At 48.7% G+C, this 18,930-nt stretch overlaps 2 protein-coding genes across 4 annotated transcripts in view; one reads left to right on the top strand and one right to left on the bottom strand.

Moving 5' to 3' along the window:
- The window catches only part of LOC147133777 (uncharacterized), a 55,881-nt gene that overhangs the window by 23,309 nt on the left and 13,642 nt on the right, over positions 1–18,930 (bottom strand). For both annotated transcript variants that reach the window (XM_086057493.1, XM_086057492.1), the window contains 2 exons: positions 13,836–13,986; positions 2,096–2,257 (listed from right to left, as the gene is read on the bottom strand). In XM_086057493.1, coding sequence (XP_085913619.1) covers positions 2,096–2,257; positions 13,836–13,858 — 185 coding nt within the window. In that variant the 5' untranslated portion in view covers positions 13,859–13,986. The remainder of the gene's footprint in view (positions 1–2,095; positions 2,258–13,835; positions 13,987–18,930) is intronic.
- On the top strand, positions 1,873–16,104 carry fgfr4 (fibroblast growth factor receptor 4). 2 transcript variants are annotated; one of them, XM_086057477.1, is made up of 21 exons: positions 1,873–2,439; positions 3,695–3,900; positions 6,979–7,166; positions 7,245–7,395; positions 7,481–7,531; positions 8,273–8,533; positions 8,673–8,762; positions 8,853–9,019; positions 9,108–9,231; positions 10,013–10,203; positions 10,290–10,428; positions 10,506–10,699; positions 10,769–10,914; positions 11,220–11,341; positions 11,436–11,546; positions 11,650–11,840; positions 13,321–13,443; positions 13,704–13,774; positions 13,851–13,988; positions 14,102–14,207; positions 15,316–16,103. In XM_086057477.1, exons 2-21 carry the CDS (start codon positions 3,804–3,806, stop codon positions 15,490–15,492), a joined length of 2,838 nt encoding a protein of 945 aa, XP_085913603.1. In that variant the 5' UTR covers positions 1,873–2,439; positions 3,695–3,803; the 3' UTR covers positions 15,493–16,103. The 2 variants fall into 2 exon arrangements, with proteins under 2 accessions (XP_085913603.1, XP_085913604.1); XM_086057478.1 differs by lacking the exon at positions 1,873–2,439 and having other exon boundaries at positions 3,751–3,900; positions 15,316–16,104.

Genomic DNA, 18,930 nt, shown 5'->3' with positions numbered 1-18,930 from the left:
GCGCATCAGAGGAGGATGCACACAAAAGTCTTATGGAGCGGTGACCCAGAAATGAACCCGGAACCTCCGAACCGTGAGGCAGACAACTTCACCCCATTTTCCATTATTTCCGATGGGAAATCAAATATGTTACGTAATCGGCTGAACTTGGACGAGACACGCTTTGGAGCTAATGGCTTGGCCACAGTCGTTAAAGTCCTCAAGTAAATCAACGCCAGATTGCGCAGTAATGTTGCAAGATTATTGTTGCGCCTCTGCTTTTATTGTGATGACAACAGGATGTATAATGAGGTGGGGGCGAGGGCTGGCCAATCATAAGCTACAAAGGTCCTGACCCGGATTCGAACGGCGGTTACACGATACCTGCACCATCAAGCGAGGCGCTGCCACGCTCTGACAAACTCCACTTAAGGACGGGAAATAGGGGGGTGGGGTTGGGGTACTCCCATTTTGCACGGGGGCGGCGGCTGACTCAGCGAAAGGAGGACGCCGTGCTCGCGCTTTAGCTTTAGCCGCTTCAGCGTTGACATCAATTTCAGGCTTTGGCCTTTGCTACCACTCGGGGTCAGACGCTGCTTTACGGCGAAAGTCAAAGTACACAAATAAAGGAAGTCATAAAGCAGATAAGGGCCGCGCTTAATGGCCACTGGCGCTGAATCAGGGGGTTGGGGGGGGGTGGCTGGGGTGTTCATGTTTGTGCACGTCATACACCAACGCGTGTTGACTTTTTTTTTTTTATACGCTGACCTTTGAGATGTACTACAAATGAGGACACTCTGTAATAGCAGCGTTGGATTTATGACCCTCGTCTTGTCTCCAGGAAGAGCGTCTGATGATGATGATGATGATGAGGATCATGAAAGACTTCATCACCCATGATGCCTTGCGGGTAGCAACAGTTGCCATAGAGCCTGAAAGCTTGTTTCAAAATACCTTCTCCTGTACATGTTTGAAGATCATTGCTGAAAATGCTCAAGACTGACAAATATGTCGTCGTCAACTGTGGCGATCCAGAGTTTTTCACCATTTGAGGTTTTCTAACTTTGGGGGGCGCGGCTAAAACAACGCCCCCAGGAAGTTCCGCTTCGACATCCCCCCCCAATTATTTCCCCAGCAATTGCAACGTTCAGTTAGCTAGCTAGCTAACGGGTCAGTTAATTAGGTACCACGGATGAGATCATGCGTCATATTCTGTCACGGTGAGGTATTCATTTTACAATATTGTGGTTACTTCATCAAACTTGGGAATCAGGCATTGTCAAAAACGTGTCCATAAACTAAATTTTAAAAACGTGGTTGCAGATTTTTTTAAAAAGCGAAAGAGGAGGGGCTAACGGGATTACTCCTGCTCCCCCGCCCCTCCCTTCTTTTCCTTACTGATGCAATTAAAACATGCAGTCAATTCGCAAAGCATTCAGTCAATAAAGCCACTTAATTGGATGCAATCTTCTCTACAGAGGCCCCAACATCCCCCCTCCTCCCTCGATGCCATATTTACATAAAGGGCAATTAAGGCGCCATAAATGGGTACTTGTCAAAAATAAACGTTTTAATAACATGATTTATGGCGGGTGTGGCACGCGACCAGACTCCCAAAAATCGTCAGAGTCAAAATAATTGAAATTTTTTGGGGGGTGTTTTGCAGTGGAGGCTTTTTGTTTTCTTGATTTACCAGCGTTGGAATCGAGGGAGAAAGAGGGTAACAGAAGTGCCCCCCCCCCCCCCCCCCGTTCTCTGACACACACCCACGCAGTGACACACACACACGCACACGCACGAGCGGCCGCCCGCCCTCCCCCCAGCCACTCGCACCATTGTTGTTGTGGCTGCATGCGAGTGCTGGTGTGACGGCAGCGCAGTCGGAGCCGAGCCGAGCTGCAGCGCGGACGCACGCAGCCACTCTCTCGGGACACTTCCAAGCCGAGCCTTGGCGGAGGTTCGCCGAGACCTCGCACGGACAAAGCGACTCGCAATTGGAGGAAGAGGCGAAGAAGGGACAAGCAAGGACGCTGCGTAAAAAGGCGCACCGGCTCAGCCCCCAAAACCAGCCAACAAACCAAAGCGAAAAAGGCGCCGAAGCCAAGACGGGACTCACCCGGGCTGTAGCGCAGCTTGAGCGGGGAGAGGACCACCTTCCCCTTGTGGATGTACTTTGAGTGGCTGTCCCCGCTCCTCGCACCAGGGGCCCGGCAGCTGTCGCCACTCGAGGGGGGGGGGGGACGGGACTGTGGATGCTGGTTCGGATGGATTTATAAGCCTGCGGATACAAGAGCCCACTTGAGTGAAACGTCTTTTGCTTTTTTTTTTTTTCCTTTGAAAGAGACAAGTGGACTACATGAGCCAAATGAGGATTTCAGTATTGAAGGACTGGAATAAGGAGTGATTCCCCTCCGACAACAAAACAAAACAAAACAGAAGCAGCTTGTAAGGAGACAAGAGGTACATGAGCTTCATTGTGTTCTTTCATTCATTCTATTTTTTTTTTTTTTTTAGAATGAGAAAAAGTTGCACGCTTCATCTCCTATCTTTTAGATTTCGAGTTGATTTGAGTTGCAATGCAGTGCTCGTTTGCGAGATCGAAGCAAGCAATTGAGTGCTTTAGACATTGAACCCGGCTAAAGAGCGCCTGGGCAGCAGCGGTGGCTGGAGTTTGGACTTTCGGCACGTTTACACGTCTCACAACTTCAAGTGGAATTCAAGAGGGATGCTCACAACTCGCCTCGGTTCCTCCAAAAGTTTGTTTCTCTTGACAAGAGTCTCAGACTGTTTTTTGGTGTTGGATAGCGCACATGCTGAAGCAGCGCTTTCAGCATTTTCATACCATAAAAGCCTGATTGTAAATGTTAAATGCACCATCCATGTGACGGTAGTAAAAACACACACAGACACACACACACACACACACACAATAAAGGAAAAGTAGAAAGTTGTGAAAGTGGGTTTGGAAATGAAAAAGAAAATGCCTGATTCAATAAAGTGAAATACTCCATGCAGTGTTCCTGCTCCGAGTGACCTCAAAGCCATTCAACTGAAATGCAGGAGTGAAGTTTTACACGCCGATTCCGTGTGACTTATTGTGGGAAATCACAAAATAAAACAAAGCAGTCGTGTAAGAAAGCGCAATTGACAGGAGAGATGCAGAAGGTGCCGGTTTATCTCCCGTTCATTTACATGTTGTTGTCTTTTGTGATAACCGGAGACAGAATTTGCATTTCACAGAGTTTGCTGTGTGCAGACGCCGCATAGACAGAAAAGGATCGATTCATCAAGACCCGTGAGCTCGGATTTTCTTTAGCTTAACATCTCGGTGTCTTCTTCGTCAGTTTGACTCAAAACGTCCACGAGAAAGTGGACAGGTTGATAAATTGGCATGCAAGCAAGCGGGAGACGGTGTTGACCTTCATATTCTGTGTCTCCCTGGCAAGTTTCGAGTGTTTTTGCCCACTCAGGGGCCATTATCCCAGGCCGGCCCTGAGCACCATCCATTGACAAACAACAGGCGCTAAGAGCCCCGCTCCTTATTCGTGACGCAGGGGGAGAGCGCTGGACAATGTAGGACAGAACGGACGAGCGGGGCACTTTGCGGGACATCTGGTTAAGAATGCAGCTGCTCCCGGTCCAAAGAGCCACTCTTCGGTTTGGATTGCGCACACTACCTTGAGTCAAGCCCCCATTTTTGTTTTTGCCTTCCCAGGTTCCACATTCGAGCAGTGGCGGGGTTGCCGATGCCAGGGGCCGGCGCCTGAGGCCAACTCCGGGCTCCCCGCGTTTCCATCGTCGCCTTCCAACGAGCCCTCAAGAAGATGAGGATGGCGAGGGTCTGCGCGTTGTGCCTGCTCCTGCTCTGCTGCTCCGTTCAACTTGCGGCCAGATCCCACGACAGAGCAGGAAGAATGAAAGGTAAAGGAAAGGAGGAAGACTATTTGACTTGTGTTGATTCGGCGGATGTTGCGCCCGCTGGTTTTTCACGTCATTTTCGGGGTCCCGTGTCGAACTGCGGCACTTGGATTTCACAATAATCAGCAGCAGAATTTCAGACACTGAAGTGGTTCTTCCGTCTGTCCCGACTTTCCCTTGAGCGGTTTGCACCTCTGCCGCACAGCAAGAAAATCCCTGGATCGGTTTTCAGGTTTAGCCCTCGGTCATTCATGCGTTTGTTTTTCTATTGTCCTCATTCGGGTCGCAGATGGGCTGGAGCCTTTCCCACCTGACCTTGGACGCGAGGCGCGGTACACCTTGGACTGGCCGATCACATGGCACAAATTAGCATTCGCATTCACACCTATTTCGAGCCTTCGATGAACCCAAGGTTCGTTTTTGGAATGCGGGAGGAAGCTGGAACGCAAGAAAAGCAACCCAAGCGCGGGGAGAACACGCAATCTCCACGCAGGAAGACCGGAGCCGAGATTCGAGCCCAGAACCTCAGCATTGCGAGGCAGACTTGAGGCAAGTCCAACATATACTGCCCCCCCTTAACGGCCATGAAAAACATGGTCATTTCCGCCCAGTTCCCTTGACTCAACCACAATCTGGATGCGGTCCTGCCTGGCAAAAAGCAGATATGTTGGAGTGACCAGAGGGGGCAATTTCCCCACTTGGTTCAATTCCAAAGTGAGTTAGGTGCTTCCACTGTAAATTCCAAGTACCTTCACCTCCAGCGAGGTGGAGAGCACAAAGGGGGCAAAGTGTGTTTTGGCTACCGTGAAAAGTGCGACCTGATCTGCTGCAAGCCCCGAGGCTCGGAAGTGTAAATCTGCCGGGTCGCATGCCAGCTGCAGAGGAAGAAGAAGAAGAAGAAGAAGAAGAAAAAGAGAAAGAGGGGGAGGTGGGCGGGATGGGGCGGTATTCTCCCCTTTTTCATTGATGCTTTTCAAACCAGTGCCAAAAGCAATAGGACGGGTAACAGTGGATTCAAAAAAATGTTTTCCACGGATGGAAATTAAAGGAGTTTTTTTTTTTTTTCTGGTTGTGGAGAGCACCGACAAAAGACATTGTTGATGCTTGCTGGGGGGCATCAAGCACGGAGGTTGTCTCTCTCCTAAGGCGAGGCTAGTTGGGGCTTGCTCCATTGACGCCCTCCTGACTTTATTTGCAAGACAGATGAGTGAAGATGGATCAGAGATAGACCAAGAGTTTTAGGATGCATTCCAACCTCCCACAGGAACGTGTTATGAGGAGACCGCAACGCAACCAAAATGTCCTGAAATACTTCATCCAAACTTGGAGAAGGACGGAAATGTACTACTTGACTCTTTGTAGTAGGAACTAAAGTGTTCAATCGTTGTCAGAATCTTTAATTAAGGTCTCACTTTGCCTCCGACAAGGATTTTTTTTCCATGACTGTTGGATAAAAGGAAACGTGTCATCTGGAAAACACGCAACCGAAATACCCTGAAGTGTAATTTAATGTTTACAATAAGAAGAAAAGTTGGGGAAACACAAACTTGCTTTGGTCCATCGTCGGAATATTTAAGTACAGTCTTCTCTTCATACGATCTTGTTGCCGTTCCCGCCACCAAGACGTTTTCTTGTGACTGTTGAAGTGAAGGAAAGTCAAGGAATAAAGCAGGGATCTGAAATGACGACAAGCCAGGCCTATGCGGAAAGCTAAATTCAGGTGCGATCCGGAGACCACAAGAAAGAAACCAAAATGCCTTTCAATACGTCACTTTACGGGTGGACGGAAACGTACAAAATGTTCACAACGTGGCGGAAAATACCAAAGTCAAGGAGTTTTCCATGTCTGATGGACTAAGGCGATATGTGCATGTGTATGTGTAACCTCAGTTATTGACATAATCCAGGCATATGAAGAAAAGGGGGATCGAGCCGATCCAAAAGCGGATTGTTACGCCTTGGCAGAGCTCTGTGCTCGACTGAGAAGCATCCTCGTTGGCACAAAAGAGCAACAAAAAAGTCGATTATTTGCGCTCCTAATGGCGGGCCAACATCAAGAAGCAGTGACCGTGCCAAAGAATCTTGAACATCGGCCTGGCATTTTTTTCTATCCCCCCCCCCCCCCACACCCGGGGGTGCATCTGCTGGTCAGGCCATTCAACGGGACCACCGAGAGGCTCGTTACTCTGACAGCTTGACTTGAAAGCCGCGGTGGCGATTCAGGCTGGATTATTACTTTCGACACCCGGCAGCCTTTGCGTTTGAATTCATGCACAATTTAGTCCGTTAGACGGCGAGTTGCGCTGCCAGCCCGCCGCCTGTCTCGGGGGTTTGTTTGTGTTTGTGCCTTGTTTTGTTTGCCCCCTCGCCTCTGGGTGACAATTCACACCCCGCCGCAAGTTCAACGGCAGGGCACGGCTGTCCCTGTCCCTGCAAGTTCATTAGCATGAGTCCTCGGACTGCGGCGACCCAACCGTCTCCTGAACTTTGTGAACAAACTGATTTGTGTTTCCAAGCAGTCTGCAGCTTTTTTTTTTTTCCCCCCTTCAACGCTCAATGTTGCAATTGTGCGTTTTGTTCCCGAGTACATTAGCAGTGTGTACTTTGGGGCAGTTAGTGAAAAAAAAAGGTCCGCACTTCACTCTGACAGGGGAACAGATTGCCTTTTCACTAAGCGCTCGCAGGAAGCAATCAAACAGAAAATTGCCCTGGAAAATTGCTCGTTCTGAGTGACTGAGCGGTAATGGAGGTCCCCGGCCGGGGAGCGCATATGCTTGCGAGCGGAGCGAGTGGGCGAGCGCATGAATGGAGCGAGTGACCCAATGAATGGAGTCCACTGTGGCCGATGGTGACACGATAGTAGCCAGGTTATCTGGGCACTCTATCGCCACTTCCTGGTGGCGTTAAGCGGCCTCGGCCGGGTAGGAACACGGTGTCCTCCTGATGCCGGATGTTTCAGGGGCCAACTAAAACCAGCAGGATGTGCTACAATTGTTTTGTCCTTAACACCTTCAGGCCGGGATCATTAGGGCTCAGATCGAACAGTACCTAAAACATTTCTCATCTGTTTTCACCCTCCAGATCTTGGGATGTCCAGACCTCTGATCGTGCCAGGTTACCCGGAAAACATCACAGCGACGGTGACCGGTCAGGCGAAGCTGCTGTGTAAAGTCCACCGGCCGGCATCCACCAAGGTGCAGTGGCTAAAGGCGGAGCTTGGGGGACCGGGCCGGGGCCAGGGAGGACCGCCGCGCCTCAGACCCCTCACGGTGGGCGGAGATCAGCTGCCGGACCACAAAAAAGATGTGCCTTTGTAGCTTGTATCTAAAATCTGCCTCGTCGTTTAGCCCCTCAAGAGCAACACGTCCAAGTTGAACACGTTGCAACTGTCCAACATCAGCCTGGAGGATGCGGGCGAATATATCTGCATGGCCGAAAGCAAACACAAAGGGAAAACTGTGCAAGCTATGCAGTCTGCGTGGCTGGAAGTCCTGCCGGGTAAGACATAATCCTGCGGTCCCTGTCTAACTAACAATCGGACATCCAAGGCCTTCATTTGTAACACTACCACCCTCTTGCACAGGTGCCATCATTTCCAAAATGGTGGACATGACGGACACAATGGTCCCGCAAGGTAACGTCATGCATGAAAGCTTTCACCAAATTTGACAGTCTTAAATATAAGTGGACACTTTGATCAGAAACGTGACATGAAAGTAAGAAAGGGAGACCTTCAGATCTCAAGTGAGCCCTAACCACCCCCCGTGGGTTTGCGCTGGGCGTACATGTCACACTGCGACGTGTTCATTAGCTTCATTCTCTCCTCCTCACTCCTTTTCTGTGTTTGTTTAAAATGAACCAAGAGGGGAGGGAGCTTCACGGGGTTCGCTTGATTGCTCTCCGTCCCACAATAATCCACAAAAGGGACAACCAAATGAAGCAGATCCAGGGAGTGGGGGTGGGTGGTGGGGTCAGATCGGTCAGTCAGTCCTCATCTCCATGGCAATGTCGCTGTTTGGGGACGGACGAGATATAATGGGGGGTGTATGCCAAGTGCCCTTAACATGTTAAGGTTGTATCTCACTGAGCGGCGAAGGCTTGCGAGTGTTAGTGAACGTAGGGAGTGTCGTTTTCTCCTCAGGGTTTCTTTGGGAAATTTTGACTTGCTCTATCAAAACTGTTTGCGAATGTCTGGCGAACATCTTCGGAACCTTTTGCAACCTTGAACGAACCCTGACAAAAACAAAACAAAAAAACAATGTAAGTAAACCCACGCCAACGCTCAGTGAGATACGAAGAGGTAACCCTTGAATCTGAGTCTGAAAAGTTTTTGCCCAGCTCTAATAGCATAACCTTTTGTGCTGATTCTAAACAGATGACCCGAGTGAAGACACGACAGAGCATCTTATCCTAGAGCTGGGCAACGTCCTGAAATTGCGCTGTGACATGACCACCCGGCCAGGCATGGCGGTCAACTGGTACAAAGAAGGAACCCGGCTGGTGCCCACGCCCCGAATCCAGATCCGTGGCGCCGCCATGGAGATCGCCGACATCGCATACGAGGACTCGGGAGTTTACGTGTGCGGTCTCCGCGGAAGCAGAGGACCCGTTAAGAACTTCACCGTCACCGTGACCGGTAAGACGCGAAGGAAATAACAAATCCGCACCCAAGCGTTCATGTTTCGGTGTCAAGTTGTATCCAAGCGACACACTGTCACTCACCAAACCATGCCATCTCAAAGCATCAGTGACCATTCACTCTTATCACTATGCAGACTCGCTAGGCTCAGGGGACGATGACGAGGACAACGGCTTGGATGACTCATCGTCCGAGATGGAGAACGACCAAGTTTACCTTTCTAGAGGTGCATTAGTGGTTTGCTGTGCATCTTCTGAATGAGCTTTTTCAAGTCCACCTGAAGGCTGCGACTTCATATGTGGCCTGGTCTTCACAGGTCCTTACTGGACTCACACCCAGCGTATGGAAAAGAAGCTGTATGCCGTCCCGGCGGGCAACACAGTGAAGTTTCGTTGCCCAGCCATGGGCAGCCCAATGCCCAGTATTCGCTGGCTCAAAAACGGAAGGGAGTTTAGAGGCGAGCACCGTATCGGGGGCATCAAGGTAATACAATTTTCTTTCTTCTTTGGATTGACCCTTTCTGTACAGTGAGACTCATTGCCTGGTGGTTTTTTCTTTTTTTTTCTGCAAGCTGAGGCATCAACACTGGAGCCTGGTGATGGAGAGCGTTGTGCCTTCAGACAGAGGAAATTACACCTGCATGGTGGAAAATAAATATGGCTCCATTTCTCACAGCTATGTCCTTGATGTCCTAGGTAAGATTCAGGGATTTTTACAGCTTCAGAATTGGCTTGTACATGCGAAAATGCTAAAACGTAATGTTTCCCTGGGCCGAGGTTGTAAACAGTAAGTCCATAAAGTGAATGAGATCTTAAAAGTTTGAATTTCAAGCCATGCTATTTGACTGACTGTATTCACGGCAGTCCCAGCAGCAGTCATTAGTTAGCTCTTGTGGAAAAAGCATCATGCCTCCAAATGAAAGCCTCCAGTGTGGTGGGGGGGAGGATAATTGGGGGGCGAGCAAAAGGTGACGGGGCGCCTGGCGTCAGCCGTGGCGCGCAGGATGTGGACGGTCAGGCGTCCAAAGCAGTTTTCTACCTGACCTGTGACTGGAGATTGAGGCTTGTTTGCTCATTTGTTGGCTGTCCGTCCACAGCGGGGTCAGTTTCCCTCTCCCGGCTGACTGGGGGGAGAGGACTAACGAGACAGTTAACGAGATCAGAGAGCGAGACTAACTGCTGATCAAAGAGACCCCGGTGGCCAGCTGACAAATAGCAATGCCACTGGAGCCGAATTCCGTCCGGAAATGCCATTTCTGGCTTTTTTTGCCAGCCTGAATGTGACGTTGACAACTGCAGTGTTTTAGGAGGATTGCTCTGAAGTATGAATAGTTTTCGAACACATCATGCTTTTGACCCTCCGATTTTCAGTATTTCTTCCTCTGCTCTTGAATCGCTTTTCAACCCAAAAGAATGGAGTTAGCTCTAGTGACACCTTTGCTCACCTCTTGAAGGTACTACCCTCTTTTTCTTTCAGAGCGCTCCCCGCACAGGCCCATCCTGCAGGCAGGTCTACCGGCCAACACCACAGCAGTAGTGGGCAGTGACGTCCAGTTCCAGTGCAAAGTCTACAGTGATGCGCAGCCGCACATCCAGTGGCTCAAACATATTGAGAGGAACGGTAGCCGATACGGTCCTGACGGGACACCGTACGTCCAGGTTCTCAAGGTCGGCGACGTTCTGATGCCCAGGGTCTTGTGCTGTCACAAAGTTGTGGGTTCCAACCTCTCTTTTGTCTCTGACGTTGATTGTAGACCGGCAGTCTGAACATGTCCGAAGTGGAGGTCCTCTACCTGTCTAAAATCACCATGGAGGACGCAGGGGAGTACACCTGTCTGGCTGGAAATTCAATTGGTTTCGCCTACCAGTCAGCCTGGCTCACCGTCCTTTCGGGTAAAGGAAAAACATCCTTCTTGGCAGATTTGACAACATTTGAGTGCCACGCTTGAACTGTTCCCGACTTCCTGCAGAGGAAGAAGCCGCAGACTCCATGGATGCCATCGAGACCAAGTACACAGACATTATCATCTACGCCTGCGGCTTCCTGGCTCTGATCATGGCCATCGTCATTGTGGTTTTGTGTCGGATGCAAGTCCACCCCAGGCGGGAGCCGTTTGACGCCCTCCCGGTCCAGAAGCTTTCCAAGTTCCCGCTGCGCCGACAGGTGCATCTCACGGCAAAGGTTTGTCACCATGATTCAAGAGTAAGAGCTAAAGTTGCCTCTTCGTTTTAGTACTCGGTGGACTCAAATTCATCAGGGAAGTCCAGTGCGTCTTTGATGAGGGTGGCTCGCCTTTCATCGAGCTGCTCTCCCATGCTGGCCGGAGTGATGGAGTTTGAATTACCACACGACCCCGACTGGGAGTTCCCCAGGGACAAGTAAGATACCTGAAAAGACATTTCAGAATCATTTTCAGAATCATTTTCCATCGTAGGTTGTGCTAAAATCTGTCACATCGACTGGCTGCGGCATTTCTCCTCAGCACGGGTTTAGTTGCCAGGAGGCAGACACAAAACTTTAAATTGTAGCTCTGGTCATGCGGGGGACCTAAAAAGGAACCTATGTTTGAAGAAATTGGAGCCCCAAATTATGGCTGTGTACAATTTTCATTTGGACGCACTTATTTTTAACCAAGTCCCGTCCCGTCCCGTCCCGTCCCGTCCCGTCCCGTCCCGTCCTGCAGCTTAACATTGGGGAAACCTCTGGGGGAAGGCTGCTTTGGTCAAGTGGTTAGAGCCGAGGCCTACGGCATCAACAAGGACTCTCCGGACCAAGCCACCACTGTGGCGGTTAAGATGCTTAAAGGTAAAAATGATTCCCTCAAAATGTTCACGTCAAAAGAGACCATTTGAAGTCTCTGCCTGTTCAGAGAAAAAAAGGTTTGTTTTTACTGTTACAGACGATGCCACAGACAAAGATCTCGCAGACCTCATCTCAGAAATGGAGCTGATGAAGGTGATGGACAAACACAAGAACATCATCAACCTGCTTGGGGTCTGCACTCAGGATGGTGAGTTGGATCTACGATTAGGCTGCGAACAAGGGGCTGACCATTTGATCCCAAACAACATCAGAAGTAACCTGGTTTCCTGTTCTCTTTGTGTTGAAACCAGGACCTCTGTACGTACTAGTGGAGTACGCCTCGAAAGGCAGTCTGCGTGAGTACCTGCGAGCGCGACGGCCTCCGGGCATGGACTACACTTTCGACGTCACCAAAGTGCCTGAGGAGCAGCTCACCTTCAAGGATTTGCTGTCTTGTGCCTACCAGGTGGCCAGAGGGATGGAATATCTCGCTTCTAAGCGGGTATGTCTTGACTTCATTCTTCCTCCAAAAGACATACACAGATTTGGGAACCGTTTCTCAATACAGTGAACCCCCCGTTTATTGCGGTGGCTAGGGTTCAGATCCATTTGCAATAGGTGAAAATTCACTCTATGTAGACAGACCAAAGAAAACATTATTTAAGGCCACGTGTTCTTGCTTCGATGAACAAAATACAGTGTGGCAGTACTACACCGAAGTCGCATAACTCTAAATTCTGACTTGCCTATAATGCTTCACAAAGGCATGAAAAGTGATCGCTTCAAAATCTGCTGTACAGTGGTTGCTTGAACAATGAACCACAATATGGTGGGGCAACGCTGCATCACATTTGGATCCTTGATTATAGAGACTTGAAAGTTGTTTGTGTTGCGCAGAAGCCAGATGTTTTCTGGTCAGTGGCTTTGGACCACTCGTTGCGGTATTTGAGGTTAATGCAACCACACGAATGCATTTGTGAGTCCGGGCAGGAAGTGTCGCCAACAACATGGGAACGTGCTTGAGCTTGAATCGGGGCTGTTAATTAAACACACGGCCTTAAGATCAATCCAGTCAAGATGGGTCTTTTATTTGCAATATTCTTGACACCCTCTCATCTTTCTTTTCTTATTTTCCCAGCATGCTCTCTGCTCTCACTTATCAACAGGCTTCTTTGTCTGCCAGCCGCCGTCTCAGACTCGAGTCCTGTTTACTCTCCTCCATCCATCTGTCCGTCCCCGCCATCTTCAGGCTTTTGTCCCTTTTAGCACCGCCATAAATCTGTTAGCAAACAGACTGTCTGGGCGGAGGCATCGGGTTTCTGGGCTGTGAGGCCGCTGCCAGAACCTGAAAGTAACCCTCCATTATGGGGAGGCCCGCAAACCGAGGCCGCTCTCGCAAAAAGCCTGAGTCTATTTCGAATGAAAACCAAAATAAGCTTTAATAACACCCATTCAAGTCGTATAAACAGCGCCTTTCAATCCCCAAACTCCCCCCCCCCCCCCCCCGCTTCCTTTACACTCATGCTTTTCTATATAAGGATGTTTGCGTTGAGTAAAATTCCGCCTGTATGCTGACATTTACCAGAACAGACATTTAGCTTCGGATTAAAAACTAAAAAAAAGTCTTAAACTAGCGACTAGCGCTTAGCACGTCTGCCTCACAGTTCTGAGCTTCTGGGTTCGACTCTTGGCTCTGGCCTTCCTCCGGGTCCTCTTCCTTCCACATCCCAAAAACCTGAATGTCAGGTCAGTTGAAGGTACCTGTCTGTCTTCTGTCGCTCCATCTCAACACAACCTGTCGAGACAGACGCTTGCCCCACAGACAGAGCCTTGGTTCTGTTTGAGGTTTCTCAGAGGGAGTTTTTCCCCTCGACCTCCATCGCCGAGTGCTTGCTCATATGGGGTCGAGTTGCTTTTCTTTAATGTATCAGAATGGAGGGTCAGCCTTAAACCATCCCCTCCCTCGGCTTTTGCTTTGGCAGTGCATCCACCGAGATTTGGCGGCCAGGAATGTCCTGGTGACGGAGGACAACGTGATGAAAATCGCCGACTTCGGCCTGGCCAGGGGCGTCCACCAGATCGACTACTACAAGAAGACCACCAACGTGAGTCTGGGCTCCTCGGCGGCCACTTTGCACTGGACTGCGCTTCAAGGCGCCAGTCAGATGTTTCGCTCTTGATTGGCAGGCAGCTTAATGAGACGTAATTAGAAAGGAGGCAAGGGTGGAGGAGTGGCGGCTTTGGCCAGACTTGAGCAGGGAGGTGTCTTTTACAGTCAGACAATGAAAGTTGTAGTTTTAAATGCTTGCAGCTGTGTTGGCGCGGCAACCCGGGGGGCGGAGTTCTAATCTGTGTCTGTGCGCAGGGACGCCTGCCAGTGAAGTGGATGGCACCCGAGGCCTTGTTCGACCGGGTCTACACGCACCAGAGCGACGTGTAAGCACCACATAGCGCCCACCGCTACAAATGATCGGATCTGGCCTTTAGAAGCACTCACCCTTTTTTTGGGCAGGTGGTCATTCGGAGTGCTCATGTGGGAGATCTTCACGCTGGGGGGCTCGCCATATCCTGGTATTCCCGTCGAGGAGCTCTTTAAGCTGCTGAAGGAAGGACACCGGATGGACAAGCCCTCCAACTGCACCCATGAACTGTAAGCACATAAGATGGACAAAGGCGAGTTGTTGGTTTGCCTTGTCTATTTTCTAACATTATATGTGGTGGTTGGTTTTTTTTTGTTTGTTTTGTTTTTTTTTCCCCACGAAGCTACATGATGATGCGCGAGTGCTGGCATGCAGTTCCCACCCAGAGGCCCACCTTTAAACAGCTGGTGGAGGAACTGGACAAGGTGCTGCTGTCCATCTCTGATGAGGTAAGTGCAACACCTGCTATGCTGAGCTAACATTGCCATTATCTTAGTGATAATGCTAAGCTAAGCTAACCTAACCAGCTAGCTAAGATAATGGTAATGTTAGCTCAGTGTTTAGATGGATTACAAACTGTTTCTGCTCATTACAGTGAGGCAAATTTATGCTAACGCTAAACTGAGCTAAGCCCAAACTAAAATGAAATAGTTACCCACAAGCTAAGCTAAACTAAGATCCTATTTATTATTACATACCGTGGCTGTTTATTATGAATTAGGCTACTCTCTACGCTAAGGTAGTCTAAAATTAAGATACACTATCTGCTGACAAGCTTGGATATATGAAGCAATGAGGTGGGCACGAAACCATTTGTATTTGATAACTTTTGCTCTGCCAACGAAACAAGCAACTGGGGTAAAATTAACATGTCGTAAAAAAAAAAATCAAACCCTCATTGCTTATCCACTAAGCCTTTTTTTCCACCTCATCTTTGCCCCATCTGTCAGTTTGCAAAACCAAATGTAGCCCATAAATCCCCCAAATTTGCCACTCCTGGCAACACACGTGCGGGCCAGATGGCCTCAATTCTTTCACAAGGATGTCAAATTTGGCGTACGAGCCCAAAAAAACAACACAAAATGTTTTGGGTCCAAAGTGAGGAGCAATTACATGTTATTGACTTGTTGATGAACTACACATGTCCTCTGCATCACAAAGTAGCCACAAATGGGCCCCGATGCTGCTGCAAAAAGCCACCGCAGTCACAAAGGCCTGCAACAGAACCATTCAATGTAGAGTACTCACACTTTGTACTTACTCGTAGAAGTACAGATACTTGTGGAAATAAGTGCACAAAACAAAGTATTTGTACGCGTTCCCTCCCATTTGCTTATGGAGACCCACTAGTGAGCTCAAAAGGCAAACGGGAGCTGGCCCAGTATTGCGCTGATGAATCGGCAAAAGTGCTGAACGCAATCAAGGACTCCCCTGAGATCTCCAAACTCCCGCACTTGACATGAGATGACATAACAATGGAGTTAGCTCACTCTTGTCCCCAGTGACTCGTTGGCCATTGTGAACACGCGCGTGTCCGCCGTCTGTGTCTCCGTGCAGTACTTGGACCTGTCGACGCCCTTCGAGCAATACTCGCCGTCGTGCGAGGACACGTCCAGCTCGTGCTCGTCCGACAACGACTCGGTCTTCACGCACGACGCGCTGTCCACCGAGCCGTGCCTGCTGGGCTACCAGGACGCGCGCCCCCGCGGGGACCCCAAGACGGCTCTCCGATAAGACGGCTCTCCGATAAGACCGCCGCGCCGGTTGGCCGCTTTTTTTTTTTTCTTTTTTAAATGAGCACTGAGGACGGATGTACTTTGGACCGCAAGAGCCAGGACGTTTTGGTAAAGCGCGGCACTAAAACACAAAGACCCGAAGACACGCCACAGGGAGCCGGAGGAGGGGCCCACCACCACTCGCCCGTCCCTCCCCAAATCTTATTTTGAAAGACATTTTATTTTAACAAGGAAAAAAAAATATATAGATTTATTTTGCTATGTTAAAAAAAGAAGCGATTGTTAATTATAAATCTCTCTATATAAGATTATTACTTTTGTGTTGCTTATTTAAAACGAAAAGTCTTAAATCTCAGGATCTCTTGTGCTAAAAAAAAAAAAAAGTTGGAGGAAGTGCCTGAATTTACGATTTCCTGTGAATATATTAGAATAATAAAATATTGTATGTATATATCATCAAGTGGTAACCCAAATACAATTGCCTTTATAAATTATTTTGTATGAGACGAAATGGAGTGATGCCTCAAATGTTTGGACCAAAACTGCCACGACTCATTTATTGTATTCATTTTCAAATAATTTTGTAAAACGTTTTTTAAAGCCTTTTTAAAAAAAAATGTATTTATAGGAAACAATGAGTAGAATTTATAACTTCCACAACCGCGCGGGTATGCTCCACGCTGCCGTTCTTCATTCACCTCATATTTGAATTCTGCACATTATGAGCTCACTGATGGTCTTCAGCAGAGGTTTTGGGGACTCTGTGGGGATCCCAAGCCCACTGTCATTTCTGCGGGTGGATGGAGTGGGATTGGTGTGTGTGTGTGAGTGTGTGTGTGGCAGGGGGAGGGGGGTTGCTGAATGTGAAAGCCAGTGTGATTGATTTGAAATAGAGGAGCAGCCAGGGAGCAGAGATGGAGGGAGGCGTCGGGGTGGGGGCGGTCAGGCGGGGACTAGCTGGCCAGCCTCCTTTGTGAGGCGCTAACCCTTCACCCAGGCCCCCGAGAGCCGGCGAGGGCGTCCCCGGTCGAGGGGGTCCCCGGGCAGCTCGGACAATGAGGGCCTTCAAAACGGGCGTGTACGTGGGCCCGCTAGAGCTTGTGTGCAAATGAAGAAAGAGGGGCTCTTATTATGGTAATAAAACACATATCGCCCCCACCCCACCCCAAATCACACACACACACACACACACCGGACCCTCAAACAAACGACCCCACCCCCATAAATCTTCATCCAGGGCGCCATCTTTGAAATATGAAAGTTTAATTGACTTTGGCCAATACGAGCAGCTGCAGAAAACAGCATTTCCCCCCCCCTATTTTTATTGTAAAAAAAAAAGCATGTTATTTTCATTGGGAATTTTCATGAATATCATTTAATATTTGATAAATAGCATTTAAAAATATTTTGGGATTTTCAAAAAAATATCTTAAATGAGTTAATTTATTACTACATTTATTAAAAGTACTTCACGGTGTTTTGTATATATTTTTTAATGAAAACTTTAGATTTGTAAAAAAAAAATTATATTAGATTTTCTTTGTATTCATTTTTTTTAAATGAAATATTTTAAATAAAAAGAATTGTATGACCTCTAGATGTTCTATACAGCATTTTTTTGTATTTCATTTTTTTATAGAAAAATCTATATTTTATTGACATTTATTACAATAAAGCCCATTTATTTTACTTTTAAATGAATGGTTTATTATTCCCTTGTTTTAGATCAAGGTTTTCTTTAGATATCTTAAAATCCTTTATTTTTAGCTGAACCTTTTTAAAAAGAATTTTTATGTATTTTTCTTGGGAATTTTCATAATTAGCATGAATTGTTTGTCATTATTTTGACTGCTAAATCGTTTCTTTTCAATATCTATATTTTTTAATAACCTTTTCCACAACTATTCTTTGTATGTACTTTTTTATAAGTGAGTGGTGTAGTTTTTGTCGGACCAGGAGTAGGACAACACAGTCTCTGTGCCTGCGCGGCACAAAGAAAGAAAGAAAGAAAGCAAGCAAGCAAACGAGAGCGAAAGTGACGTGAGGAAGACGAGAGACAGACGGGCGCTGAGAGGGCGACGCGACGCGGCGAGACGAGAGGCGTGACGAGACGCGGGGTCGCCGGGGCGGGTGGTGGGGTCAAAGGTCAAGAAGCCGGGAGGAGAGGGCAGCGGCATCCTCGTGGGTCGGCAGCTTTTCAAGCGCTTGCGCCTTATCTTTGGCTCTCTGTGCGCTTCACATGACCGCGTTGTGGCACATGCGTACGCGCTGTGTGGTCCCACATACGTGGCTGGAAAATCACTCACGCACAAGAAATCTTGGTCTGTGGGCACCCCACCGTCTTCCTGACTTTGACATTTCTCTGGACATTTTATTTTAAAAACGTGCCATCTTTTTTCATAATTAGCTTTTTTTTTTGCCCAACTAAAACTGTTGCATTGAGAGCCCATGCGGCAAAATACAAAATGGACGAGCGCCATCGAAAAGGAGTGGCCGGATACTTTCGCTGCAAGTCAATGAGAAGACGGGCCGTCGGCCATTTTGGCTCACCCTCCCTAGTGTCTCGGCGCTGTCGGTGGCACTTTCGTGGTGGTGGTGGGGGGGCGGGGGGGGGGGCAATGCAGAGTTTTAACAGAGTACACGTTGGACGCAAAGCTCAAGCCACATCCTGCGCTTGGCTCTTAATAACGATTCGTCTTCATTTCCTGCTTGGCTTTTCTTGGGAACCAGTCATTTAAGCCCCTTCAACATTCGGCAGAGGTGGCGCTCCCCCTACCACCTCCCGCCTGCCCGCCCACCCAGAAACAGCATTTTGCTAACTTTGTAAGCCATGCACCAACTTCAACATCCTCAAGTTAGTACAAGTGGCAATAAAACAGGCCAAAATCCAGATGGCTTATAGTGCAAAAGAAAACGGAAAAGTTCCCTTGAGCAGGGGGGGGGCGGGGCGGGGGCAGTAAAGCAGACCAAAATTCACATATCACCAGCTAATAGCAGGTTGGGACACTGGAAGAGTCACAGAAAGGCGTAGAAATGGACGTGCTTGGAATTGTGAATTCTGCTCTTCGAGTTTGACGTGAGAGAGAGAACAGCAACTTGTGGAAAACGCTGACCAGTTGCAAATGCCAATTTGCAGAAGGTCAAATGCGGTTCAGCCGTAAAAGTGCTTCATCCTGACAGCGACGCAGCGTTAGCAGAGTTTAAACATGCACTGAAGCGAAGAGCGCACACACACGCGTGCACACACGCGCTAGCTTGGAAGCTCCTCTTGGCTATCGTTCGCAACGTTCGCGACGTTGAACGTGCGGCGTTGGGAGTGAGGACCAAACACAGATAAGCACGCTCACAACTTGTTGCTGGCCGGCTTTATCTGCTCACCTCCGGAAGTACTTGGGATTCCGTCTACACACACTCACACACACTGATAAAGCCAGGA

Source organism: Filicampus tigris, chromosome 17 (genome assembly GCF_054856515.1).
Source record: "Filicampus tigris isolate MCC_2025a chromosome 17, RoL_Ftig_1.0, whole genome shotgun sequence".
In the NCBI taxonomy this organism is placed as follows: domain Eukaryota; kingdom Metazoa; phylum Chordata; class Actinopteri; order Syngnathiformes; family Syngnathidae; genus Filicampus; species Filicampus tigris.
Note: the sequence above shows the minus strand (reverse complement) of the source record. Positions and strands in the feature narration are given on the sequence as shown.

Coding starts and splice junctions, on each gene's coding strand:
- fgfr4 (XM_086057478.1), top strand. CDS start 3,804: ATGAGGATGGCGAGGGTCTGCGCGTTGTGCCTGCTCCTGCTCTGCTGC. Junction 10,204..10,289: donor CGTACGTCCAGGTTCTCAAG/GTCGGCGACGTT, acceptor CGTTGATTGTAG/ACCGGCAGTCTGAACATGTC. Junction 11,547..11,649: donor TGGGGTCTGCACTCAGGATG/GTGAGTTGGATC, acceptor TGTTGAAACCAG/GACCTCTGTACGTACTAGTG.